General features: G+C 34.7%; 3 protein-coding genes across 3 annotated transcripts; 1 reads left to right on the forward strand and 2 right to left on the reverse strand.

The window, feature by feature from the left end:
* Positions 1 to 21: 21 nt before the first annotated feature.
* LOC107031680 (probable serine/threonine-protein kinase PBL7) lies at positions 22 to 6782 on the reverse strand. Its single transcript, XM_015233124.2, has 5 exons — positions 6557 to 6782; positions 4228 to 4415; positions 2276 to 2465; positions 1803 to 2194; positions 22 to 806 (listed from the first exon to the last, which is right to left on the reverse strand). Exons 1-5 carry the CDS (start codon positions 6651 to 6653, stop codon positions 501 to 503), a joined length of 1173 nt encoding a protein of 390 aa, XP_015088610.1. The 5' UTR covers positions 6654 to 6782; the 3' UTR covers positions 22 to 500.
* Positions 6783 to 9078: 2296 nt separating this feature from the next.
* On the reverse strand, positions 9079 to 12442 carry LOC107031645 (adenylate kinase). The gene is made up of 4 exons (XM_015233086.2): positions 12083 to 12442; positions 10775 to 10915; positions 9706 to 9978; positions 9079 to 9536 (listed from the first exon to the last, which is right to left on the reverse strand). Exons 1-4 carry the CDS (start codon positions 12359 to 12361, stop codon positions 9393 to 9395), a joined length of 837 nt encoding a protein of 278 aa, XP_015088572.1. The 5' UTR covers positions 12362 to 12442; the 3' UTR covers positions 9079 to 9392.
* A 1840-nt stretch (positions 12443 to 14282) lies between these two features.
* On the forward strand, positions 14283 to 19552 carry LOC107029169 (thioredoxin-like protein AAED1, chloroplastic). The gene is made up of 9 exons (XM_015230518.2): positions 14283 to 14530; positions 15955 to 16096; positions 16199 to 16244; positions 16682 to 16741; positions 17408 to 17444; positions 18054 to 18133; positions 18228 to 18319; positions 18853 to 18913; positions 19348 to 19552. Exons 1-9 carry the CDS (start codon positions 14347 to 14349, stop codon positions 19411 to 19413), a joined length of 768 nt encoding a protein of 255 aa, XP_015086004.1. The 5' UTR covers positions 14283 to 14346; the 3' UTR covers positions 19414 to 19552.
* Positions 19553 to 19788: the final 236 nt, after the last annotated feature.

Consider the following 19788-nt stretch of genomic DNA (forward strand, 5'->3'; position numbering starts at 1 on the left):
CAGAGATGACACTCAAAAAGATACTTTAAATGTGTTTTTGACTGTTCACTGAAATGTTTTTTAATCACAAAGATATGGCTAAAAAAGTATATAATTAAATACAATCATTGAGCCTGTCATTATACATCATAATTTGCCTTTTCACAATACAATACTTTGCACACGGAAATGGTTAGGCAAGCCCACTTTGTACAACAAAAAATACTTTTCCAAGCTATGCATGGCTAAAGGAAGTGAGCAAAACCATAAGCTGCACTAACACGAAACAACTACGCACTCACATGCTCGATATTAGGGAAGATAAGCACAACTCGTCTGACTTCCGAGTACAAAATTTTGGTGGTCATTGACTATATAAGTTCCATTTGGCTGAACTTGTACTTGAGGTGCGTTTGATTGTCGTTTGTACTGTGATCTATAGCTTCAGCTAGCTGTAATCCAAGAGGTCACTCGTCTTGATGTTATGTACTTGTTCATAGAGCAACTTGTTAGTCTTCCTATCACCATCTAGGTTCATAGTTGCCACCCTTTTGTCTCTTATCAGCATCACGTCTCGTTCTAGGTGGAGTAGCAGGTGTCCAGCGTGGGTTTTGAACTCCCTCAGTATCACTGTCAAATTTCTGTGCAGCAAGGTAAGATAAGGCTGTGACAACGTCTGCTATGACTGGACGCATGTTAGGTTGTTCCTGAACACACATTGCTGCAACTGCTAGAGCTTGGTATAAGCCTCTTTCTGGATATTGTCCTTGAAGCATTGGATCAGCCATCTGTGAGAATTTTCTCCGGTCTCTGAACAACGGTTTTGCCTGGAAAGGAGAGCATGAGTTTAATATTTGAACTTGGTTCTATAAAATTGGTTTTCTAATAGCAAAATAATGTTGTTTTCCATTCATATTAGTAGTCATAATATTGCCTCTATAGTTTCTTGGCCTTCGATTTTTCTTAATATCTATTGTCCTTGTACCATAATTGTCGAATTTGTTTTGATGTAGTTTGTGTTCTATTACTACCTGTTTTCTTCTTATTATATGCTGTTTATTGTACTTCCATTACTTCTTGTTTGGGACTGCTTTGTTTTTCTTTGAGCCAGGGGTCTATCGGAAACCTCTCTACCTCTGAGGTAGGAGTAAGGTTTGCAGACACTCTACCTCCTCAGGCTCCACTTTGTGGGACTATACACATCCAAATTCCCTTATTAAGTACTCCAAATAACAGAAGACTGAACCTCACTGCAATCTATGTTGCTCAGACTCTCCAAATGTTGCCTCACCTGTGCAGGACCCTCCGAAAATGCACTACTTTAGAGGATCGAACATGCCTCAAAAGGTATTCTTGGGGAGTTCGAGCTACATAGACAGCACGGCTGGATCAGCCTGGAAGCCTCTAAAGTATCAATCCGGAATTCTAGACAGTAGGGATATTGAAGTTCTATCCAAAAATGATTGTAGTATTTTGTTTCAACGCAAAAAGGAAGTAACTTCTTTTATCTTCCAAAAGGTTCTGAAGAACGGAGACAACAAGATAAAGGTACTTCCTTTGTTGTTTGTCTCGTTGTGACTTGACATGGAGTTTAAAAAGGAAAGAAGACAGTTTTTATTGTTCTAATCTAAAGATGCGTAGAATATACCCAAATGTCCTTTAATATTGTTGTACTATATAAAAACCATGTGGGAAGTTAGAATTAAAGAGTTGCAAAAGAGAAGAAGAAAGAGGCTTTCGTTTTTTAAATAGTCTCGGACTAAAAAGGAAAGTAAGACCAACAAATTGAAACGGAGGTATTATATAATCAGAAAATATCTTACCCATGCAACCAGATTGTGTTCTCCTCCAGTTTTTGAAAATTCAATTGCTTTTCTTCCGGTGATGATCTCCAAGAGGACGACTCCAAAGCTGTAAACATCTGACTTTAACGTTAACTGACCAGTCATGGCGTACTCTGGTGCACAGTACCCATAAGTACCCATAACTCTAGTAGAGACATGAGTGTTATCTCCTACAGGCCCTAACTTAGCCAATCCAAAGTCAGATAGCTTCGGGTGATACCCCTCACCAAGCAAAATGTTGGAGCATTTCAAATCGCGGTATATTACAGGTGGATTTGCTCTGTCATGTAAATATTCCAAGCCCTTTGCTGCTCCAGCTGCAATTTTCATTCTCGTATTCCAATCAAGCACTTTCTTACCGGGCGTAAGATCTGCAAATACCTCATTTAAATTCATATCTCAACCAAAAATGCATAGAGAATGGAAGAGGCTACCAATGTTAGAGAATTTACCATGAAGATGGTCATCCAGTGATCCTAGTGGCATATATTCATAAACCAGAAGTCTTTGATCTCCATCAGCGCAATAACCAGTTAAATTTACCAGGTTAGGATGGTGTAACAGACTTAGCATCAGCACTTCAACAAGAAATTCCCTGTTCCCTTGCAATCCATTACGATCGAGTTGCTTGATGGCAACAATCTACAGAAGATATATGAGAAGAGGTGTCAAAGAATAGATCCAGCCCACATCTTAGATGTCCAAAGTAATATTATTAAGCACAGTACCCGAAGATAAAATCTATATCTATCTATCTATATATTTATACAGTATTTATTAAGCAGGGGCAGAATCACACAAGCAGCCAAGTGGCATTATCTTTAAATGACATATGGCCATTGTTAAGACAAAACTAACCTCGTCACAGAACAATTCTTAGACAATTCAAATGTCACGGCTTTTAATTATTCAGTTTCCTCACTTCTCTTAATTGGCCGCCAGCCCACTACCTACTTTGGAACCACCCTCTGTAATAAACAAGCAAGAAGAAAAGAAAAGATAACCTCCATATTTTACACTTTCTGAAAACCTATGAAAGCAAGCACAGTAACAGGTGATGCGACTGTCAAATGATTTTGTTAAAAAAATTGCCAGAAGGAGGTCAAAATCAAAAGATAAAGATCCAAACTCTCTGCAATAGTTTTGAGGTTTCTATTGCAAATCAAAAAGCTCATTTCGCTTTGAGAAAAGTACCCCAATTATTCCAGTAACTCCACTTCATGCACCAAATCCCCCGCCCCACGTCCATTTATACCCCAACCGTAGTTGATTGATCTAATCTCCCTCATGAACCCTATGCGACAAAATAGCCAGTTCAACCAAAACCTGGTGGATTGGAGGCATAACCAGACTGGAGGGACCAAAAAAAGAACTTCATTCTAATATTGAAAAGAAAAAAGTGACAGAAAAAAACCTGACTGGAATTGAGCCGCCCTTTATATACTCTTTCAAATCCTCTCTCTCCACGAAGGCAATCACCTCCAAAGTGTTAGGTATGTTAATTGGGCTAACAGGTAGGCGACAACAAAATCTGGCAGCAGAGCATTTATATGTAGTATATAATTTATGGTTGTGGCTATTATTTGGAGAGAAAGAAATGGATTATGGACTAAGGTTCAATGTAGCTCACTATTTTGTTGATAAGTCTGCAGAGAGGTAGCCCTTCACATACATATCAGAGGCCAATATTTACCAGAGTGGAGGAAAATACTGGACAAACTGCATTGCCTACCACAACAATGGAATGCTGCTTTTGTATCTTCTGTATTTTCATGTTTTGTAGGTTGATGTTTATATAAATGAGATGTTATAGTGCCTAGCAAGCAGTGTTATCAAAGGCGCACTTAAGCCCTGAAGCAAGGCTCAAAACGTGTTGAGCACTTCGCCTCACTTATGTGCACTTCAATGACGTCATCAAGGTTCTTTTTAAATGCTGTATTTTTCAGCATTAAGGATATGCTGGAGAGCTTCAAAAAAGAGGAACAAAAGAAGAGAAATCCACAAGGACTAGTTGCGCACGGTTTAAAACTTGATGGATTATACTAAGTTGTTGTCTATGGCAGGGTTTGAACCTATGACATGCACCCATATCCTACACATCACAAGTAGCACCCGTACCAATAGATCACCGTCATTACCATTATTATAATAAACAAAAGGAAGTGATAAACACCAAGGTCATTTTCGTCCTACTCCTTCCATAAAGAAGAGGGTAGACTGGCACACAATTTAAGAAAGAAGAAAGGAAATTTAATAGTGAAAAACCATACTAATCTCCCTCATGAACACTATGCGACAAAATAGCGAGTTCAACCAAAATCTGGTGGATTGGGGGCATTACCAGATGGAGACCGAAAAAAGAACTTCATTCCATTATTGAAAAGAAAAAAGTGACAGAAAAGACCTGATTGGAATCGAGCCGCCCTTTATATACTCTTCCGAATCCTCCCTCTCCAAGAAGACAATCACCTCGAAAGTTTCTTGTTGCAACTGCTAATTCACGAAATTTAAAAATCTTGGCTCCAATTTGACCAGACTCGCCATCCTTAACATACTCCTTTGAACCTAACAGAGTCTTTGCCTTAAACTTATCTGAACACAAAAAAAAAAGAGAAATTACAAAAGGAAAAAAGAAAACACGGAACTGAAAGTCAAACCAAACAGTTCAAAAACATCAATATAGCCAACTGCGTGATCAAGAAGCCGAAACGATCTAGATCACTTCTCAATTAGTGCAATCGTGGGAAATGCATGATACAGAACTTGGGACAACCACTTGATGTATTGGGAAATTGTGCAGTTTCGATAACTGAGTGCTCTCAAGAAATTTTCTATTATGACAGTCATGCAAGGTACAGTAAGAACAGCATGGTTGGATTAGCTAACTCGGTAAATATCACCAAGAATTCATTTCTACTATGCAACAGCCGTTATTATTCCCAATCAACCGGTTCCCACATTACGGGGTCCATTTGGAAATGAAAACTTTCTAGAGTCACCTGATGGAACATTAAAACAGAAAAAGGGATGAGTTAAATTTGCATAACAAAATAGCTTTGTGAAACTTGGATGGTAGGTGAAATAGAAGATGAAACTCTTCGATATACAATAGAAAGCTCCTCATTTTTTTCTTAAAGAAATTTTGTGGAGTTGACTAGAGTTGGATGGCTCTTGTTTTAGTATATCTCACCTTATTAATACCAATAAAAACATTAAAAATGGGGAGTGAAAGAAGCAAAGTTGCTCCTTTCCAGAAAGGAGACAGGAATAATTGACCTCAAGACTCCTTTTAAATTAAATATTGTAATCAAACTTGTCACTGTTTAACTAATCCATTGAGTACCTACTAGTTCCCCGTCAGCATATTTTACCGGGTAACTCTGTCCACCAAAACTTACATAATGAAAGAAATCATTTAGTGTTTTTTGTCTCTATTGGTATTTGAACCTTTGTTTCTCATAATCTATTCAAACGTCATTGACTGCTAGCCACACCTTTGGGTGCCAATTGACCTTAAGATTACTGACAGCTCACCATTTTATCTTTTCATTCGTCATTTCTATGCTTCCTTTTGATCCTAGAAGCACAAATGCTCATTGACATAATATATCTGATGAAACCATGAAACAGACTTTCATGCAACCTTAAGAGACATCTTCACTTCTTCACCCAAAAGCACAGTTGACATTGTTCTAAGTCACCAGATGGCAAACTTAACCACTTCCATATTTAAGAGCAATATCCGCCAGCTTAAGCCACAAAACTAGCTCCTAGAACCCTTCATACTACATTCTGATTCATTCTCCGGCACCTCCTAAATCCTTCGTCTCTATTAATTAACTCCATGAAAACAACCCAAAGCAATAAGGCAAAATTTAGCAGGTTGGGGCTACCCCTAAATATACCAAAAAATGACCATACCTACCATTGATTGTCAAAAGGGATATACTTCCACGCCACCAAACAGTTGCAACTGTACATCTTAAAGCAATCAATCAGTCAACCAATTGTCCCTCGATTCAAATTTAATTGGGATCGGCTATATGAATCCTCTATATCATTTCGCTCAATTCGGGCTCATTCTATTCAATGTTAACAAATTCCTCATGCTTTTTAGGCAAACTAGGAGTTCTTAGACACCTCCTAAAATTCCTCTAAATAATGTAAAACTAAAGCAATAATGTAGAACTGAAGCTCCAAAAATCATAAAGACTAAGAAATTTGACAAAAATACAACTAGCCCATTTAACAGAATCATTAAAACTTGAAGCTCTGAATCATCCCCAAGTAGAGAAATTCAACAATAATACAACACAAACCCATTTCACAAAATCGTTAAAAATGAAAACTTAAAGCTCCAAATTCACATAAAACCGAGAAATTCGACAAATATACAACAAATCCATTTCACAAAATCATTACAAAAAAAAAAAAAAACTTCAAATCATTTGACAAAAGTACAACAAACCCATTTCATAGAACCATTAAAACTTAAAGCTCTAAAATCACAATAAAGACTAGAAATTTGACAAATATACAACAAACCAATTTCACAGAATCACTAAAACTTGAAGCTCCAAAATACCATAAAGACCAATTTCACAGAACTATTAAAACTTAAAGCTCCAAAATCACAATAAAGACTAGAAATTTGACAAATATACAACAACCCCATTTCACATAATCGTTAAATTAGCCTTCTTATACGAAAAAATATGCATTTTTATAGTTACCAGAACCGAGTTGAACCGAATTAGACGAATCTTTCTTCTTCTTCTTCCTCTTCTTTGAGGTCTGCTTCAAAGCTCCAGAACATGGAAACCAACCCATTTCTCTCACCTCCTTCTACTTTCTCTCTCTATACATAATATAGACTATATATATACACAAAGTATTGAAGAGTGGCACCCTAAAGAGAGGGAAAAAAGAAAAAGCCCTTTCACAGCTGAAATGACAGACAAAAGAGAGACTCACATAGTCATATTAAACCTTTTTTGACCAAAAATAAATAAATTATACTCTTAAATGTTACTTCGTATTTTTAATCAAAAATCTCAAATTTGAGTTTATATCTTATCGTTCAATTATTTTTCGATAAGATCATATCGTAGGAAGGTCGTATGAAAAAATAGTTTAACGATATAGTGGACTTAAACTTAAACTTTTGATTAAGAATGAAAAAACGCTTGATATTTCTAGGGATGTCAAAAACGAGTTCAACTATAACAACTCGTTGAACTCGCTCAGAATTTTAGGAGTACGACTCGAGATACTTTGAATTTGGCTCAATCCCGATGCAATTAAGCTTTAACTCATTTTAAGAGAATTGTCAATTGAATTTAGTTTCAACTCGTTTTAAAACTTTTTATTTGCAATGTTTTAATGTTTGTTCTTATATTGAGGATTTATTTATTCATTTATAACTTCTTTATTTAAAGTTCTTTTGAGTTGAAATTCACTATTGTGAATATAAAAGTTGAATAATAATATTTTAAAATTATTAAGATTAAGCGGGTCGAATTGGATGGATCGACACAATTTGTTAGCCTATTTGAATTCAACATATTTTTACCTCTATTAATATGTGAGTTTCTAAATTGTCAATTAAATATATTATGATTTATATATTATTTTTATCTATCGGATCATAAAAGTATAATAAATTATCAAAAAATAATAAATAAATAAATAATTTAATTCTTATTCAGCTATCAAATAATTCCTCATTAATTTAGCATTAATTAAAAAAAATAGAAATAAAAAGAAAATGTATTAGTGCGTGGCAAGTAAGTAGATATTTGTTAATATTTTAACACATGACATGTCCTAAGCTATGCGTGTTTAAAGATTTCATTTTTTAAATAAATATAATTGACCAAACACATTAAATAATTTATGAAATTAAGATACCTCCATTCTTTAATTACATAAAAAAAAATTAAAAAAAAAAACTTTTTCTTATTTATACTCTTTTTTCAAAATCTCCAACCTAATTTATTGATAAATTAGTTCTCTAATTACCAATAAAGTCGTCTCATTAACACGTCATTAGATTCTTTAGTTAAAATAATATTTACCCCTTTTTTTTGGTCAATGACTAAATCACAATATTACATAATATCGAAAACATTTTCATTACTTTTTTTAAAAAATCTTTATGTCAGATATTTTTAAACAACTATTTAAGTTAATCTTTTTTTTAAAAAAATAATGCTAATTAAGAAGATCGATAAAAAAGAATTCATAAGTTTTGATTATTTCATAGCACATTTTGCGATTTAATAACTAAAAGACACTCCTCTTTTTTTTCTACTCATTAATAACTCGAACTGGACAAATAATTTTAATTTTCACGTGACACTTTTTAATCATCAAACACGATATTTGATACCTTTATAGCAATTAATGTCTCATTCATAAATTTTCCATTCCTACGTACGATGAAGATGAAAAATGTGTGGCTCAAAACAATATATCCTCCAAATTTGTTTTTTTTTCATTTAACTTTGGTGGTCCAGCAGAAAGAGATAGTTATAAAGTACTATTTTCGTCTATTTTATATAGTTTTTTAATATTTAAATTTTTTGATCTAAAATATTGAATCAATGTAATTTAATTTAACTTTAAAAATTAGTCAAATTAACTTTCGAAAATCGTGACATAACGATTAAAAATGGACAAAGTAAATATTTAATTAATTAAGACTGCAGAAAAATAATTACAAGAAGATTAATAATGACTTGTAGCAAATCTTATGAAACTATCGAAAATAATATCTCTAATTTCACGAGATAGCTTGCATACATATTATTAGCTTGTAAATTATATCGAGTATGTTGTTGGTGGTGATGTTGATTTGTAGAAAATTCATACATATATATATATATATATAGATTATTAATGACTTGTAGCAAATCTCGTGGAACTATCGGAAATAATATCTCTAGTTTCACGAGATAGCTTGCATGCATATTATTAGCTTGTAAATTATATCGAGTATGTTGTTGGTGGTGATATTGATTTGTAGAAAATACATACATACATACATACATACATACATACATACATATATATATATATATACGAAACAATGAGGACGAGTTGAGGTGTCTGTGTAGATTCTCAAAGTTTTATATATATATATACACGAAACAATGAGGACGAGTTGAGGTGTCTGTGTGGATTCTCAAAGTTAGAGCGTTCAGTAATCTAACCGAAGATTACTTTAGTAATGCACCAAACAAAACCATATCAGTTGCATATATCAAATTATGTCATTTACCTAAGTATTAAATCAGAATGTTATCAATTACTATAAGCTTATTACACAACTGTAAAAAAATAATCATCTTTATAACTCTTAGTTGAAACTATGGTACAACAGACCTCTTCATATGAATTCGAAATTCAACAATGGATGCCACCGTATTGTTACGGCTTCAAAGTACACTCGAAAGGTTTGTTATTGACTTAAAATTTAAGCGGAAAATAGAAGGGAAACGAATCAATATGTTCTTTTTTCTGCAAAATTGTTTAACGCGTGCACACAAGCAAAGCAGCGGAGAGAAACTAAGCTGCAGCAGACAGTTTATGTTCTTGTTCATCAAGATTGAGAACTTCCAGCAACTTAGGCCATGATTCGGGGATGCCTCCCGGTAAATCAAATTCCAGTAACTTACCTTGGCTACGGTAGAAGTCCTCAACAGGCTGACTCTGCAATCATAAATAAGAGTGAGAATCAGATAGCATAGATGCTGAATGACTGTTAAGGCGTTAACTTGTGAGTGTTGCTCTGATAGTAGTTACTCGTGTTGAGGAAAAAATGCTTTATTAGAGTATTAGCGAACTTGAAAATATTGTGGTTAAAATATCAGAACAGTACCTTATCCCAGTATATACTGAGCCTTTCCTTCACAATGGCTTCTGTATCATCTGCTCGAGTGATTAACTTTGATATACACTGAGAGGGAGGATTAAGGGGAGCCATGCTGATTCTAGGAGCCCCATTTTCACCAGCGACATCTATAGATGCCACGTTGAAATTCTTTCCACATTCACTGCAGATTCTTCGGCCAAGGCATTTCTCAACCAATACCCGCTCTGGAAGCTTGAGATTAACCACCAAATCTATGTCTGTCACCTCGGTCAATATTTCCTGATGCAGAAATAGACACGGATGTTATATAACTAGCACAAAACTTTGTCTAAAACCTCTGAGATAAATTTAGTTACACAAATGTACTTGGAGAAGTGACTAGAATAGAAATAGAATTTTGATATCACTTCCATCATCTTTTCAAACCCCGCCAGCCACATACAGGGGGGGTACCTTTTCATCAGTGTTCCGGGAAGCATGAAGCGGAAAAAAGCGATAAGGCCCTGCTTCACACTTGATGAAGCACTCGCTTTCCTGAACACTGCTTTTCACTAGACAAAAAGGTAGTAAACTGTTGCAAAGGATCTTAACTTTCTTTCCCAGTTCCTATACCTCTGCCGACAAGACTAAAATCAGAAGTCTTGTCACAATGCTTTTTACCAAAAGTCATATATATTAGACAAAGAAGTAGCGTGAAGTGGTGAACAGGGCAGAAATTCCCAGGCATTCAAGAAGCTACTTTAGTGAACAGTGGTAATAAAATCCTATCTTATGAAGTTTTTAAGTAACTAATACAACAATACACTATTCCAAGCATCATTCTTGACTCCCCATATTCAGGCTAATGCATTTAACATTGACACCTAAATTGAGCAGCACTTAGCCTTGACTTCTTACTTCTATCTTTTTCAGTAAGACGGGAATGTCTAATTCATACTCCGTTTTCTCCCAGATAACCAGAGCATAACATTTCAATCTCAATACATAAGGTTTTTGGAGACAGTAGCCAAGAGGTAAAGCATGGAGAAATTGAGAACGACAGAATTATATGCAGGAAAATTAAATGTATACTCACTGCTTGTCTCACAGTTCTAGGGAAACCATCAAGTATAAATCCAGCTTCACCCTTAGCTTCCCCACTCTCAAGCCTTTTAGATAGTAAATTCAGTATAATCTCATCCGAAACCAATTTCCCTTGGTTGACAATCTCTGCAAGCTGAAAAAGGATGAAACCAATCAGGAGATGAACAAATTTCATAAAGTAACACTATAAACTGGAAATGCATATAATAAGAACAACTATGCCTCAATCCCAAACTAAAGCTGGGGTCGGCCATATGAATCCTCTATTACCATATAGCTCCATTTTAGATTATCTAAGGCTAACATACAAAAATTAAAACATAAATAATAACTTCAAGAACGTCTATATTTTTTACAGGTATATGAATCTAAATCATGACTAAAAGACTCCCCAAAAGTATAGGAATAGTCTCGTCCACTGACAACAACATAGCATACTTGATATACGAGTAAGTAAAACTCTAGATAAGGCCTCCCTTCAATTATTAAGCCTCCACCAAACTTATTTCCAGATATTACCTGAATGGATCAAATTTTCGCGGTCTCTTCTCTGCCAAATTAGATCCAATCTAGTCTACCATCCCTTCATTCCCTATCATAAAGAATCATTTTCCCAATCTTTGGTTCTCCATCCTGTGCCTCGGACACCTAATGACCTAAAAACTTCCTCCATTCTCCTTCATAAGGATCCAGTCCATATTGATCTAACCTTTACTAGAATCAGATAAGACTTATCTAAGAGCTAAGTAACTATTGAATCACAAAGATCACATTTTTACAACCCCACAGCTGGTTTTGAGTTCATCTTAATACCGTGGCCGGATAAAGCAAACAAGCAATTGATATGAGCACCCACTATCTCCAACTCTCAATGTTTCAATAAAAAAAATGAAAATATATATATATATATATATATATACATACACTGTCTTAAATTCCACATCCGCTTTAATCTACACAACACATAGGCCACTCGCGAAGATATCAACAACAACAACAACATACCGAGTGTAATAACACAAGCGAGGTCTGGGGAGGTAAGATATACACAGACCTTATACAACCTTTATGGGGTAGACATACTATTTTCGACCACTCTAGGTGAAATCAACAACAACTACTCCAGAGATGGTAGGATACACGCACATCCTACCACTACTATCACTACTTTTGTGGGATAGAGAAACCATTTCCGATTAACTCACCAAGAAATCAATCTCAATTACCAATAAGTATTTGACTTTACAGATAAACCCAAATTTATTTGAAGAAAAAAAAAGGGGCAAGCAGCTCAACATACTTGTTTCGATAAAGGACCTGAAGATTTCAACTCATCACGAACAAGATCTCCGGTAGCAATATGAGGAACGCCTAAAAGGGTTGAAAGACGGCTAGCATATGTACCTTTTCCGACACCAGGACAACCCAAAAATACCCATTGAACAGATTTAGCCTTGGGTTCAACACTTGTAGAATGAGGGTAAGATTGGGATTTCACTGTCTCAGATGCAGCTGCTGTAGATAAAGATCTACTGATAAGAGATGATGAAGATCTGAACAGGCGGATCATGGCCGCCATTGCCGGAAAATTCTCCCGGAGTTATTTTTCTAGGGAAATGTGAAGAGAAAAAGTGAAAAAGGGGAGAAAAAGGGTGGCGATTTCCTAGTAAATAGGAAAGAGTATTGAACTAGGTCTATGTTAACGGGTCAAATTAATCGACCCGGATTTATTGGGTTGGAATTTGATATCGTGTAGAGGACGGTGTATACGTAGTCTTTCTATTTAACCGTAAAAAAGGTTGTTTTGAATTTTGATAGACTTTCGAGTTAAGTAAATTAGCATATTAAAATCAAGTATGGGAAGAAAATACAATAATAAGAAGTCGTGTATAAAAAAAGAGAAAGTGATTACAGTAGCAGCTACAAATAATATGGTAATTGAAGCAATGGATCGGAGTGAGACGACTTATGATAATTAAATTGAAGATTAAGATAGTATGAGCGTGATGATAATAATATTAATAATAATAATGGTAAAAGAAATGAAACAATGTTTGATTATATATTACTCTCTCTGTCCTATTTTATATGATACAGTTTGACTCGACATGAAATTTTAAAAAGAAATAAATACTTTTAAATTTGTGGTCTAAATGAACGATAGAAATAGGTGTTGTAATAAATCATTTCATTAAGTATTAAAATAGACATTTTAAAGTTAAATTGTCACTTAAGATAGAATTGTGTAATTTTTTTTTAACGGACTAGAAATGAAGTAAGTCATATAAATTAAGACAAAGGGAGTAACAATTTACTTAATTTTCGACTTTTACATTTTTCTAAGTAAGTTGTATGTACGTCATATTTTGTTTAATCATCTCTCACTATTTTGTCTTTTCAACAATATAAATCTTTAGACAATTATTAAATTTATTGATCTCGAATTATTTATAGTATTTCTCTTTTATATATTTTTAATAAATGTTTATGAAAAGGAGTTTTTGATTATAATTTATGTCTCAAAAAGATCAACCCCATAATTTCGAATATGCCATGGTGCAAGAATATTCTATCTTCTATACTTTTTCGCACCTTTTTTTTTAAAAAAAAGAAAATTTAGATAGTTTGGTGGCACTTTTTAAAGGTATTTTATAACCATTTATTATTGTTATAGATTATAGATATTAGATTAGATATAGATATAGATATAGATAAAGAAAAATAACTCCATACATTAAAATTTTGTAATATGCAAAGTTTATAAAAAAAAAAAAAGGGGGAAATAAAAGATGATAAGTTGATAAAATTACCTATTTAAAATTAGAGATATAAAATTGATTTAAATTGAAAATTAGGTAGATTATAATCTCATTTTTTAAAAGAATTTAGTTTCAACAAATATTTTAAATTCAAACATATTAATGTGATACATTATTTAAATTTTAAGCTATTTTAAAAATATAGTATTCTTACATTTTATTTTTCAACTACTTATAAAATAATATTAACATGTTTTGATGTGACCACGTTTTCAAACATATTACTCTCTCCGTTTCAAAAAGAATGATTTAATTTAACTTGGAACAGAGTTTACGAAAAAAAACAAAGTTATGTCAAATGTATCAAAATGTCCTTTAATTTTGTGGTCTTAAATATGCCATTTAAAAAATTTACGTTAAAGTGTTGCCCAAAAAGAACGGGGTCATTCGTTTTGAAACAGACTAAAAAGGAAATAAGAACATTCTTTTTGAAACAGAGGAAGTACATAAATCGTAACAAATGGATACTGTTTCTCTTATACCAAAAGTTAGGGCTTCAACCAATATCTACGCTCCAAACTCTGAACGTACATCTGTAAACACTTAAACTTATATAAAATAAATAAAATGAAGGTACGTTCTATATTACGTTATGCAAGAAAAATATTACGTAAGACGTAAATTGTCACGTATTATTCCTAAAATATTTTTAAGAAGGGGATATTTAACCACGTGTAAGCTTAGTTTCCACATTTCCAAAATTTTGGCCCATTCAAGAATCCTCTGTTTTACACTCTTTACGCCAATGGCGATTTCTCTCAATTCTGGTCTTACTGTGGCAGTTAGCAGAAGTATTCGTCAAACCCCACTTCACAATGTTAATTTGACAACAAACCCGTTTAGTTTCAACTGCAATTTCAGCTTAACCCCCAATTTTTCAGCCATTTCTGCCTCCCAGAGGTCCTCCTCTGTTATCTACAGCTCCACAGGTTAGCTTATCTTCTTTGTCTTGTTATAAGTACTCCAATTTTGAGTATGCACCTCAATTCGTATTTACTGTGTCAGTTGGATACTCGAACTTATGTGTTAACGTCAACATTGGGTGTCCATGAGGTATAGCGTTTAGTTGCTAGTTAACACTAAGTTGAGGTGTTGTAGGTGTACACGTTCAAAGTTGGAGTGTTTAGTTGCTAGTTAACACTAAATTGAGGGGTGTTGTAGATGTACACGTTCAAAGTTGGAGTGTTTAGTTGCTAGTTAACACTAAGTTGAGGTGTTGTAGATGTACACGCTCAAAGTTTGAGTGTTTAGTTGCTAGTTAACACTAAGTTGAGGTGTTGCAGATGTACACATTCAAAGTTGGAGTCTTTAGTTGCTAGTTAACAATAAGTTGAGGTGTTGTAGATGTACGCGTTCAAAGTTGGAGTGTTTAGTTGCTAGTTAACACTAAGTTGAGGTGTTGTAGATGTACACGTCCAAAGTTGGAGTGTTTAGTTGCTAGTTAACACTAAGTTGAGGTGTTGTAGATGTACACGTTCAAAGTTGGAGTAGTTACGTGCTAGGTGAGGCCAAGTTGAAGTGTTTATATATATATTATGTCTAGTGATATTATGTGAATTATAGAGGTAGTGTTGGGTGTCCACTTGACATAGAGCAACTTGTATCACGTACTCATGTTAGTGTCGGGTGTCCATGAGACACATCGGGGCGAATTGGAGTGTTTAGTTGGTCGTTGAGACTATACGTTGAGGTATCTAGACGTGCACGACGTGCACTTCTAAAGTTGGAGTAGTTACTTGTGAAGTCAAGAGTTGAGTGTGTGTTTATAAATTAATGACTAATGTTATTATGTGAATTAGAGAAATAGTACATTGGGTTCGAATCACAATTCCTTTCGTATATTGGGTTCTGGATAGATTATTTATACATATTAAATGAATTTCTTGAAACAAATATTGGGTTTGAGCCTAAGTTGCTAGTTTTGCCGAACTCAAAACTAGAGGCAGACCCAAGATTTGAAGGCGACGGGAATACCACTATCTTTAGTATGTCAATTGAAGTAAAGAATCAATTAAACTCCATAAAAATACGAAGTGTTGTAGTCAAGACTCGAATGCAGGTTGCACATTCGCGCTCAAGGGCCAAAGTGACACGATAACCAGACGTCCCAATCCAACAGATATGTTTTAGGGGTCCTTTTATAAAATATGATAGTTCTTCAAGGTATGTTATACACGTATCTACACAGTTTGTCCTTCAAAGCTTGGGCAGATGAGAAAAAATCACCTAGTGTTTTAGCCTCCGTTAGGAACTGAACCTCAGACCTCATGGTTCTCAATACACTTCATTGACTACTAATGATAATTAAGATGTTTAGTTTTGTTAATAAATATTAGAGTATTGATTGAAATAGGAACTGAGACTCCAGTGGTGAGCGAGGACACCATCAATGTGTTGGACGATGTTCAAGTATTTGATCTGGATGGACAAGGAGTACCTATTTCGGATTTGTGGAAAGATAGGAAGGCAGTTGTCGCCTTTGCACGTCATTTTGGGTAATCTTTCCATGCCCTTATGCTCTATTTCTTCAAAAACTGGTAATCAAAAAGCATGTTATTGGTGAAGTATCTTCTACTTATTCTAGATCCCGATTGCAGATGTGTCCTTTGTCGCATAAGAGCTGATTATCTTGCAGCTGAGAAGGTAATGCTTCTTGACTATATTTACGAATGTTATATTTTTTCTTGCATGTGTTCTGCTGAAACTATCCCAAAGCTGACTAATGTATTTCCAGGTCCAAATGACTTGTCTTAGTATCCTTGTTTGATGTTGGTGAGTTAAGTCGTGGGAATAACATAAGTTGCAGTGTCTACTATAACGTACATATCATAGTTTACAGGCCATATTTTCCATCGGAAATATTCTCTCTACCTCCCAAGGTAGAGGTGACGTCTTCATGCACACTGCCCTCCCTAGATCCCACTTGTGGGATTAGACTGAGTATGTTGTCGTTTTAATTCAGATTTATGTTATCTTCAGTGCGTTAAAAAAGTTATTCTAGCCACACCGATGACTGTGCACATATCCTTAAGTTCCACCATTACTACAGTTTACATCCTTATACTGTTTTCTGTTCACAGGATAAGATGGATGCAGCAGGAGTCGCACTTGTTTTGATTGGACCTGGTAGTGTTGATCAGGTAAATAGCAGCGATACTTCTTGCTCTGAGTTGCTTATCAACGGATTAACTTTCTTTATTCGTTCCCCTTCGAGATATTTTTTAAATGGTTACTTATCAACAACAACAAACAAATCTTAACCAGTTATGACACCTTCCATTTCCTTGTCCTAAGTTACATCATCCCACTTTTAGAAGTTGCTTATCAACTCTGGTAATCATTTGGGTATGACGAATAAAGGCATAATTGATAAAGAAACGATCAAACTTGGCCTCAGCTGACAAGTAAAAACACTCAAACTTTGTGAGTGGAATCTAGACACCTCAACTTGGTCATAGCTGACAACTAAACGCTCCAACTTGTCCACATTGTGTCTCGTGCATACTCGACTTTGACGTGACACATACATTTTGGAGGTGTCTAGATAATCATTTTTTAAGTTGGAGTGTCCAACTGGAATAACGGAGACGAGTTATGGTGTTACATGTGCATACTCAAAATTGGAGTGTTTACTTACCAGTTACGGCGAAGTTTGAGTCTATTTATGTATTACGCCAAGAATAGAAGCTTTTTCTATTACAAGGATCTTCTTCTTCCTTTCTGTTTCTTGCTCTTTTATGATTTCAAGAGCTCAGTAAAGCTGGATTGAGTTATGACTTGAGTCCTCTTCTTTTTCTTTTCTCCAGGCCAGAAAATTCTACGAGCAAACAAAGTTTAAAGGAGGTAAGTTTCAAATAAAAAACCTTGTGTCCGCAGTGGCTCAGTGTCTGTGACTGGAAGTCCGAATATCCCACGAACTCGGTTCTAGCAATGTCCACTAATATATATGCTCCACAGGACCAGTGACCTCGCTCGAATGCTACTGCACTATAAGTTACAGTTTCCCCTGAAAGAAAATTTTCAGCATTAGTAGAATTAACAATGTGAAGAACTGAGGATATACGATATATTATATCTGCTGTGTATAATTCTAAAGCTACGGGAAGGGTTAAAACAGGTAAAAATTCACAAAACGGCTAAGAGAGTTGCTACATCATTCACTACTAAAACGTACATCCATCCTCGAACATAAAGAGAAAGAAAGTACCAGGTCCTGATCATGTGATGTTATGTTCCTCTTCTATACAAATTAGAAAGATCCAGAAGACAAAAACCTGTCACGACCCAAAAAAAATTGAGAATTCATTTGTAAGACAGCTGCTAGAAGTGTTGCTAGTTTGTTACATTGGCATTCTTATTAAGTTAAAGTATAGTCTGGTTTTGTTTCAAAGCTTTCTTTGTCTGCGATTTTTCAAAAAGTTACACCTGACGGAGATTCATTTGTTATTTCAGAGGTTTATGCTGATCCAAGCTATAGGTCTTATGAGGCTCTGAGATTTGTGTCTGGCATTACAACCACATTTACTCCCGGGGTAATGCAAAGTAGATCGACACTCATAAAGTGCAACTTCTCAATGTATTCTAATAGTGGTCTTGCTCATCTAATCTTATTTACATCAAATATAGGCAGGTCTGAAAATAATACAAGCATACATGGAAGGCTATAGACAAGATTGGGAGCTTTCTTTCGAAAAGGACACCAGGACACGAGGTGGCTGGTAAGTCATTTTCCTCATCTGCTATTATAATCTTCTGATTTGTTTTTCAAAGGTTTTTCGGAAACAGTCTCTCTACCTCCACGAGGTAGGGGTAAGGTCACACCCTCTCGTCCCCAAACTCCCCCTAGTGGGATTACACTGGGTATGTTGCTGAATCTGTTTGCTAATCGTGCAAGTACATATCTTGTAATTGGACGAGACTTACTATTTCTAGAAGTTGCACAATTTTGATGGTTGACTCCCGATTTCCTAACACCGTATCAAGTTTGGTGTAATAAGAAAACAAGGAACAATTAGCTTATCTAAGCAATTCCGTTGTTGTAAAATCCACCTGAAGTGAATGGGGTTTTAAGCTAACATAAAGAATTTCATCATTTCCGTTTATCTATAGGTAAACCATAAGCCATAGTTTCACTATCATTTTAGCTTATAGTTGGTATATGACATTCTTGGTTGTTCGATTCTTTAGAGTTCTGCGCAAAACAACACAAATGCAGTAACATGTGAAACTAATAAGCTTGTTAAATTATCAGGCGACAAGGAGGAATTATTGTTGCAGGTCCTGGTAAAAATAACATTACATACATACACAAGGTAAGTCTCCGTCCCTTCGTCTTGTCAATCTTGATACACAATTTCTACTCCATTAAATAACTCGTCATTGTCTGAGAATAGCTCGGAGGTTCATGCTCTCCGACTAGTTAGTTTTCGACTTTACTTCTCAACAGAGATTTACAAGTTTCAATACATAATTAGAGTTTGAGTTTTATCAGTTTCATTCTGTATCTGTTCGTGTGGAGCTGTATTGACTCCGCTCTGATATACAGTGAACAAATACAACAGATAGAGTGAACTGATACAACGTATCACGAGTTTTTTTTAAGTAAATTATTGCTACATGTGGTAATTAACTAAACTATAGCTATGATTGATAATTAAGGCTCAAAGTTATGCTATTTTCGAAATTTCGTCATGATTTTATCATATGAAACTTGGATAATTCTTGTTTATTTACTTGATTGTGGCAGGACAAAGAAGCAGGTGATGATCCAGATATAAAAGAAATCTTGAATGCGTGCTGTGTACAAGGCTAAATTTAATCAATACAGTCTACATATTATGTGTATATACAGAATATTTGAAGAGATACGTATCTCGATAGACACAGACTAGTACATGAACAATCCACACTGTTGGTTCAAATAAGCAATATTAGAGTTATTATTCCACGAACAACGCGATTAAATTAAGAGAAAATGTGACTATTTTACGTGAGGTAGGGTAGGTAAAAACTAAAATAATGAATTTTGATAGACTTGGACTAGAGATTGTAATAGTTAAGCTAAAATTTAAATGTTGAATTTGAAAAAAGGGTAAAGTTAAAATACTTAAATGAATATATATATATATATATATATATTAGACAATTTTCACGTAATTTTTCGTAAACCAAGTCCAAAACATATGAC

This window comes from Solanum pennellii, chromosome 9, assembly GCF_001406875.1.
Source record: "Solanum pennellii chromosome 9, SPENNV200".
Taxonomy (NCBI): domain Eukaryota; kingdom Viridiplantae; phylum Streptophyta; class Magnoliopsida; order Solanales; family Solanaceae; genus Solanum; species Solanum pennellii.

Coding starts and splice junctions, on each gene's coding strand:
- LOC107031680 (XM_015233124.2), bottom strand. CDS start 6,653: ATGGGTTGGTTTCCATGTTCTGGAGCTTTGAAGCAGACCTCAAAGAAG. Junction 4,416..6,556: donor TTCGGTTCAACTCGGTTCTG/GTAACTATAAAA, acceptor TTTTGTGTTCAG/ATAAGTTTAAGGCAAAGACT. Junction 2,466..4,227: donor GGCGGCTCGATTCCAATCAG/GTCTTTTCTGTC, acceptor TATCTTCTGTAG/ATTGTTGCCATCAAGCAACT.
- LOC107029169 (XM_015230518.2), top strand. CDS start 14,347: ATGGCGATTTCTCTCAATTCTGGTCTTACTGTGGCAGTTAGCAGAAGT. Junction 16,245..16,681: donor ATTATCTTGCAGCTGAGAAG/GTAATGCTTCTT, acceptor TTCTGTTCACAG/GATAAGATGGATGCAGCAGG. Junction 16,742..17,407: donor GACCTGGTAGTGTTGATCAG/GTAAATAGCAGC, acceptor TCTTTTCTCCAG/GCCAGAAAATTCTACGAGCA.
- LOC107031645 (XM_015233086.2), bottom strand. CDS start 12,361: ATGGCGGCCATGATCCGCCTGTTCAGATCTTCATCATCTCTTATCAGT. Junction 9,979..10,774: donor CTAGAACTGTGAGACAAGCA/GTGAGTATACAT, acceptor TTTCTGCATCAG/GAAATATTGACCGAGGTGAC. Junction 9,537..9,705: donor TCAGTATATACTGGGATAAG/GTACTGTTCTGA, acceptor TTATGATTGCAG/AGTCAGCCTGTTGAGGACTT.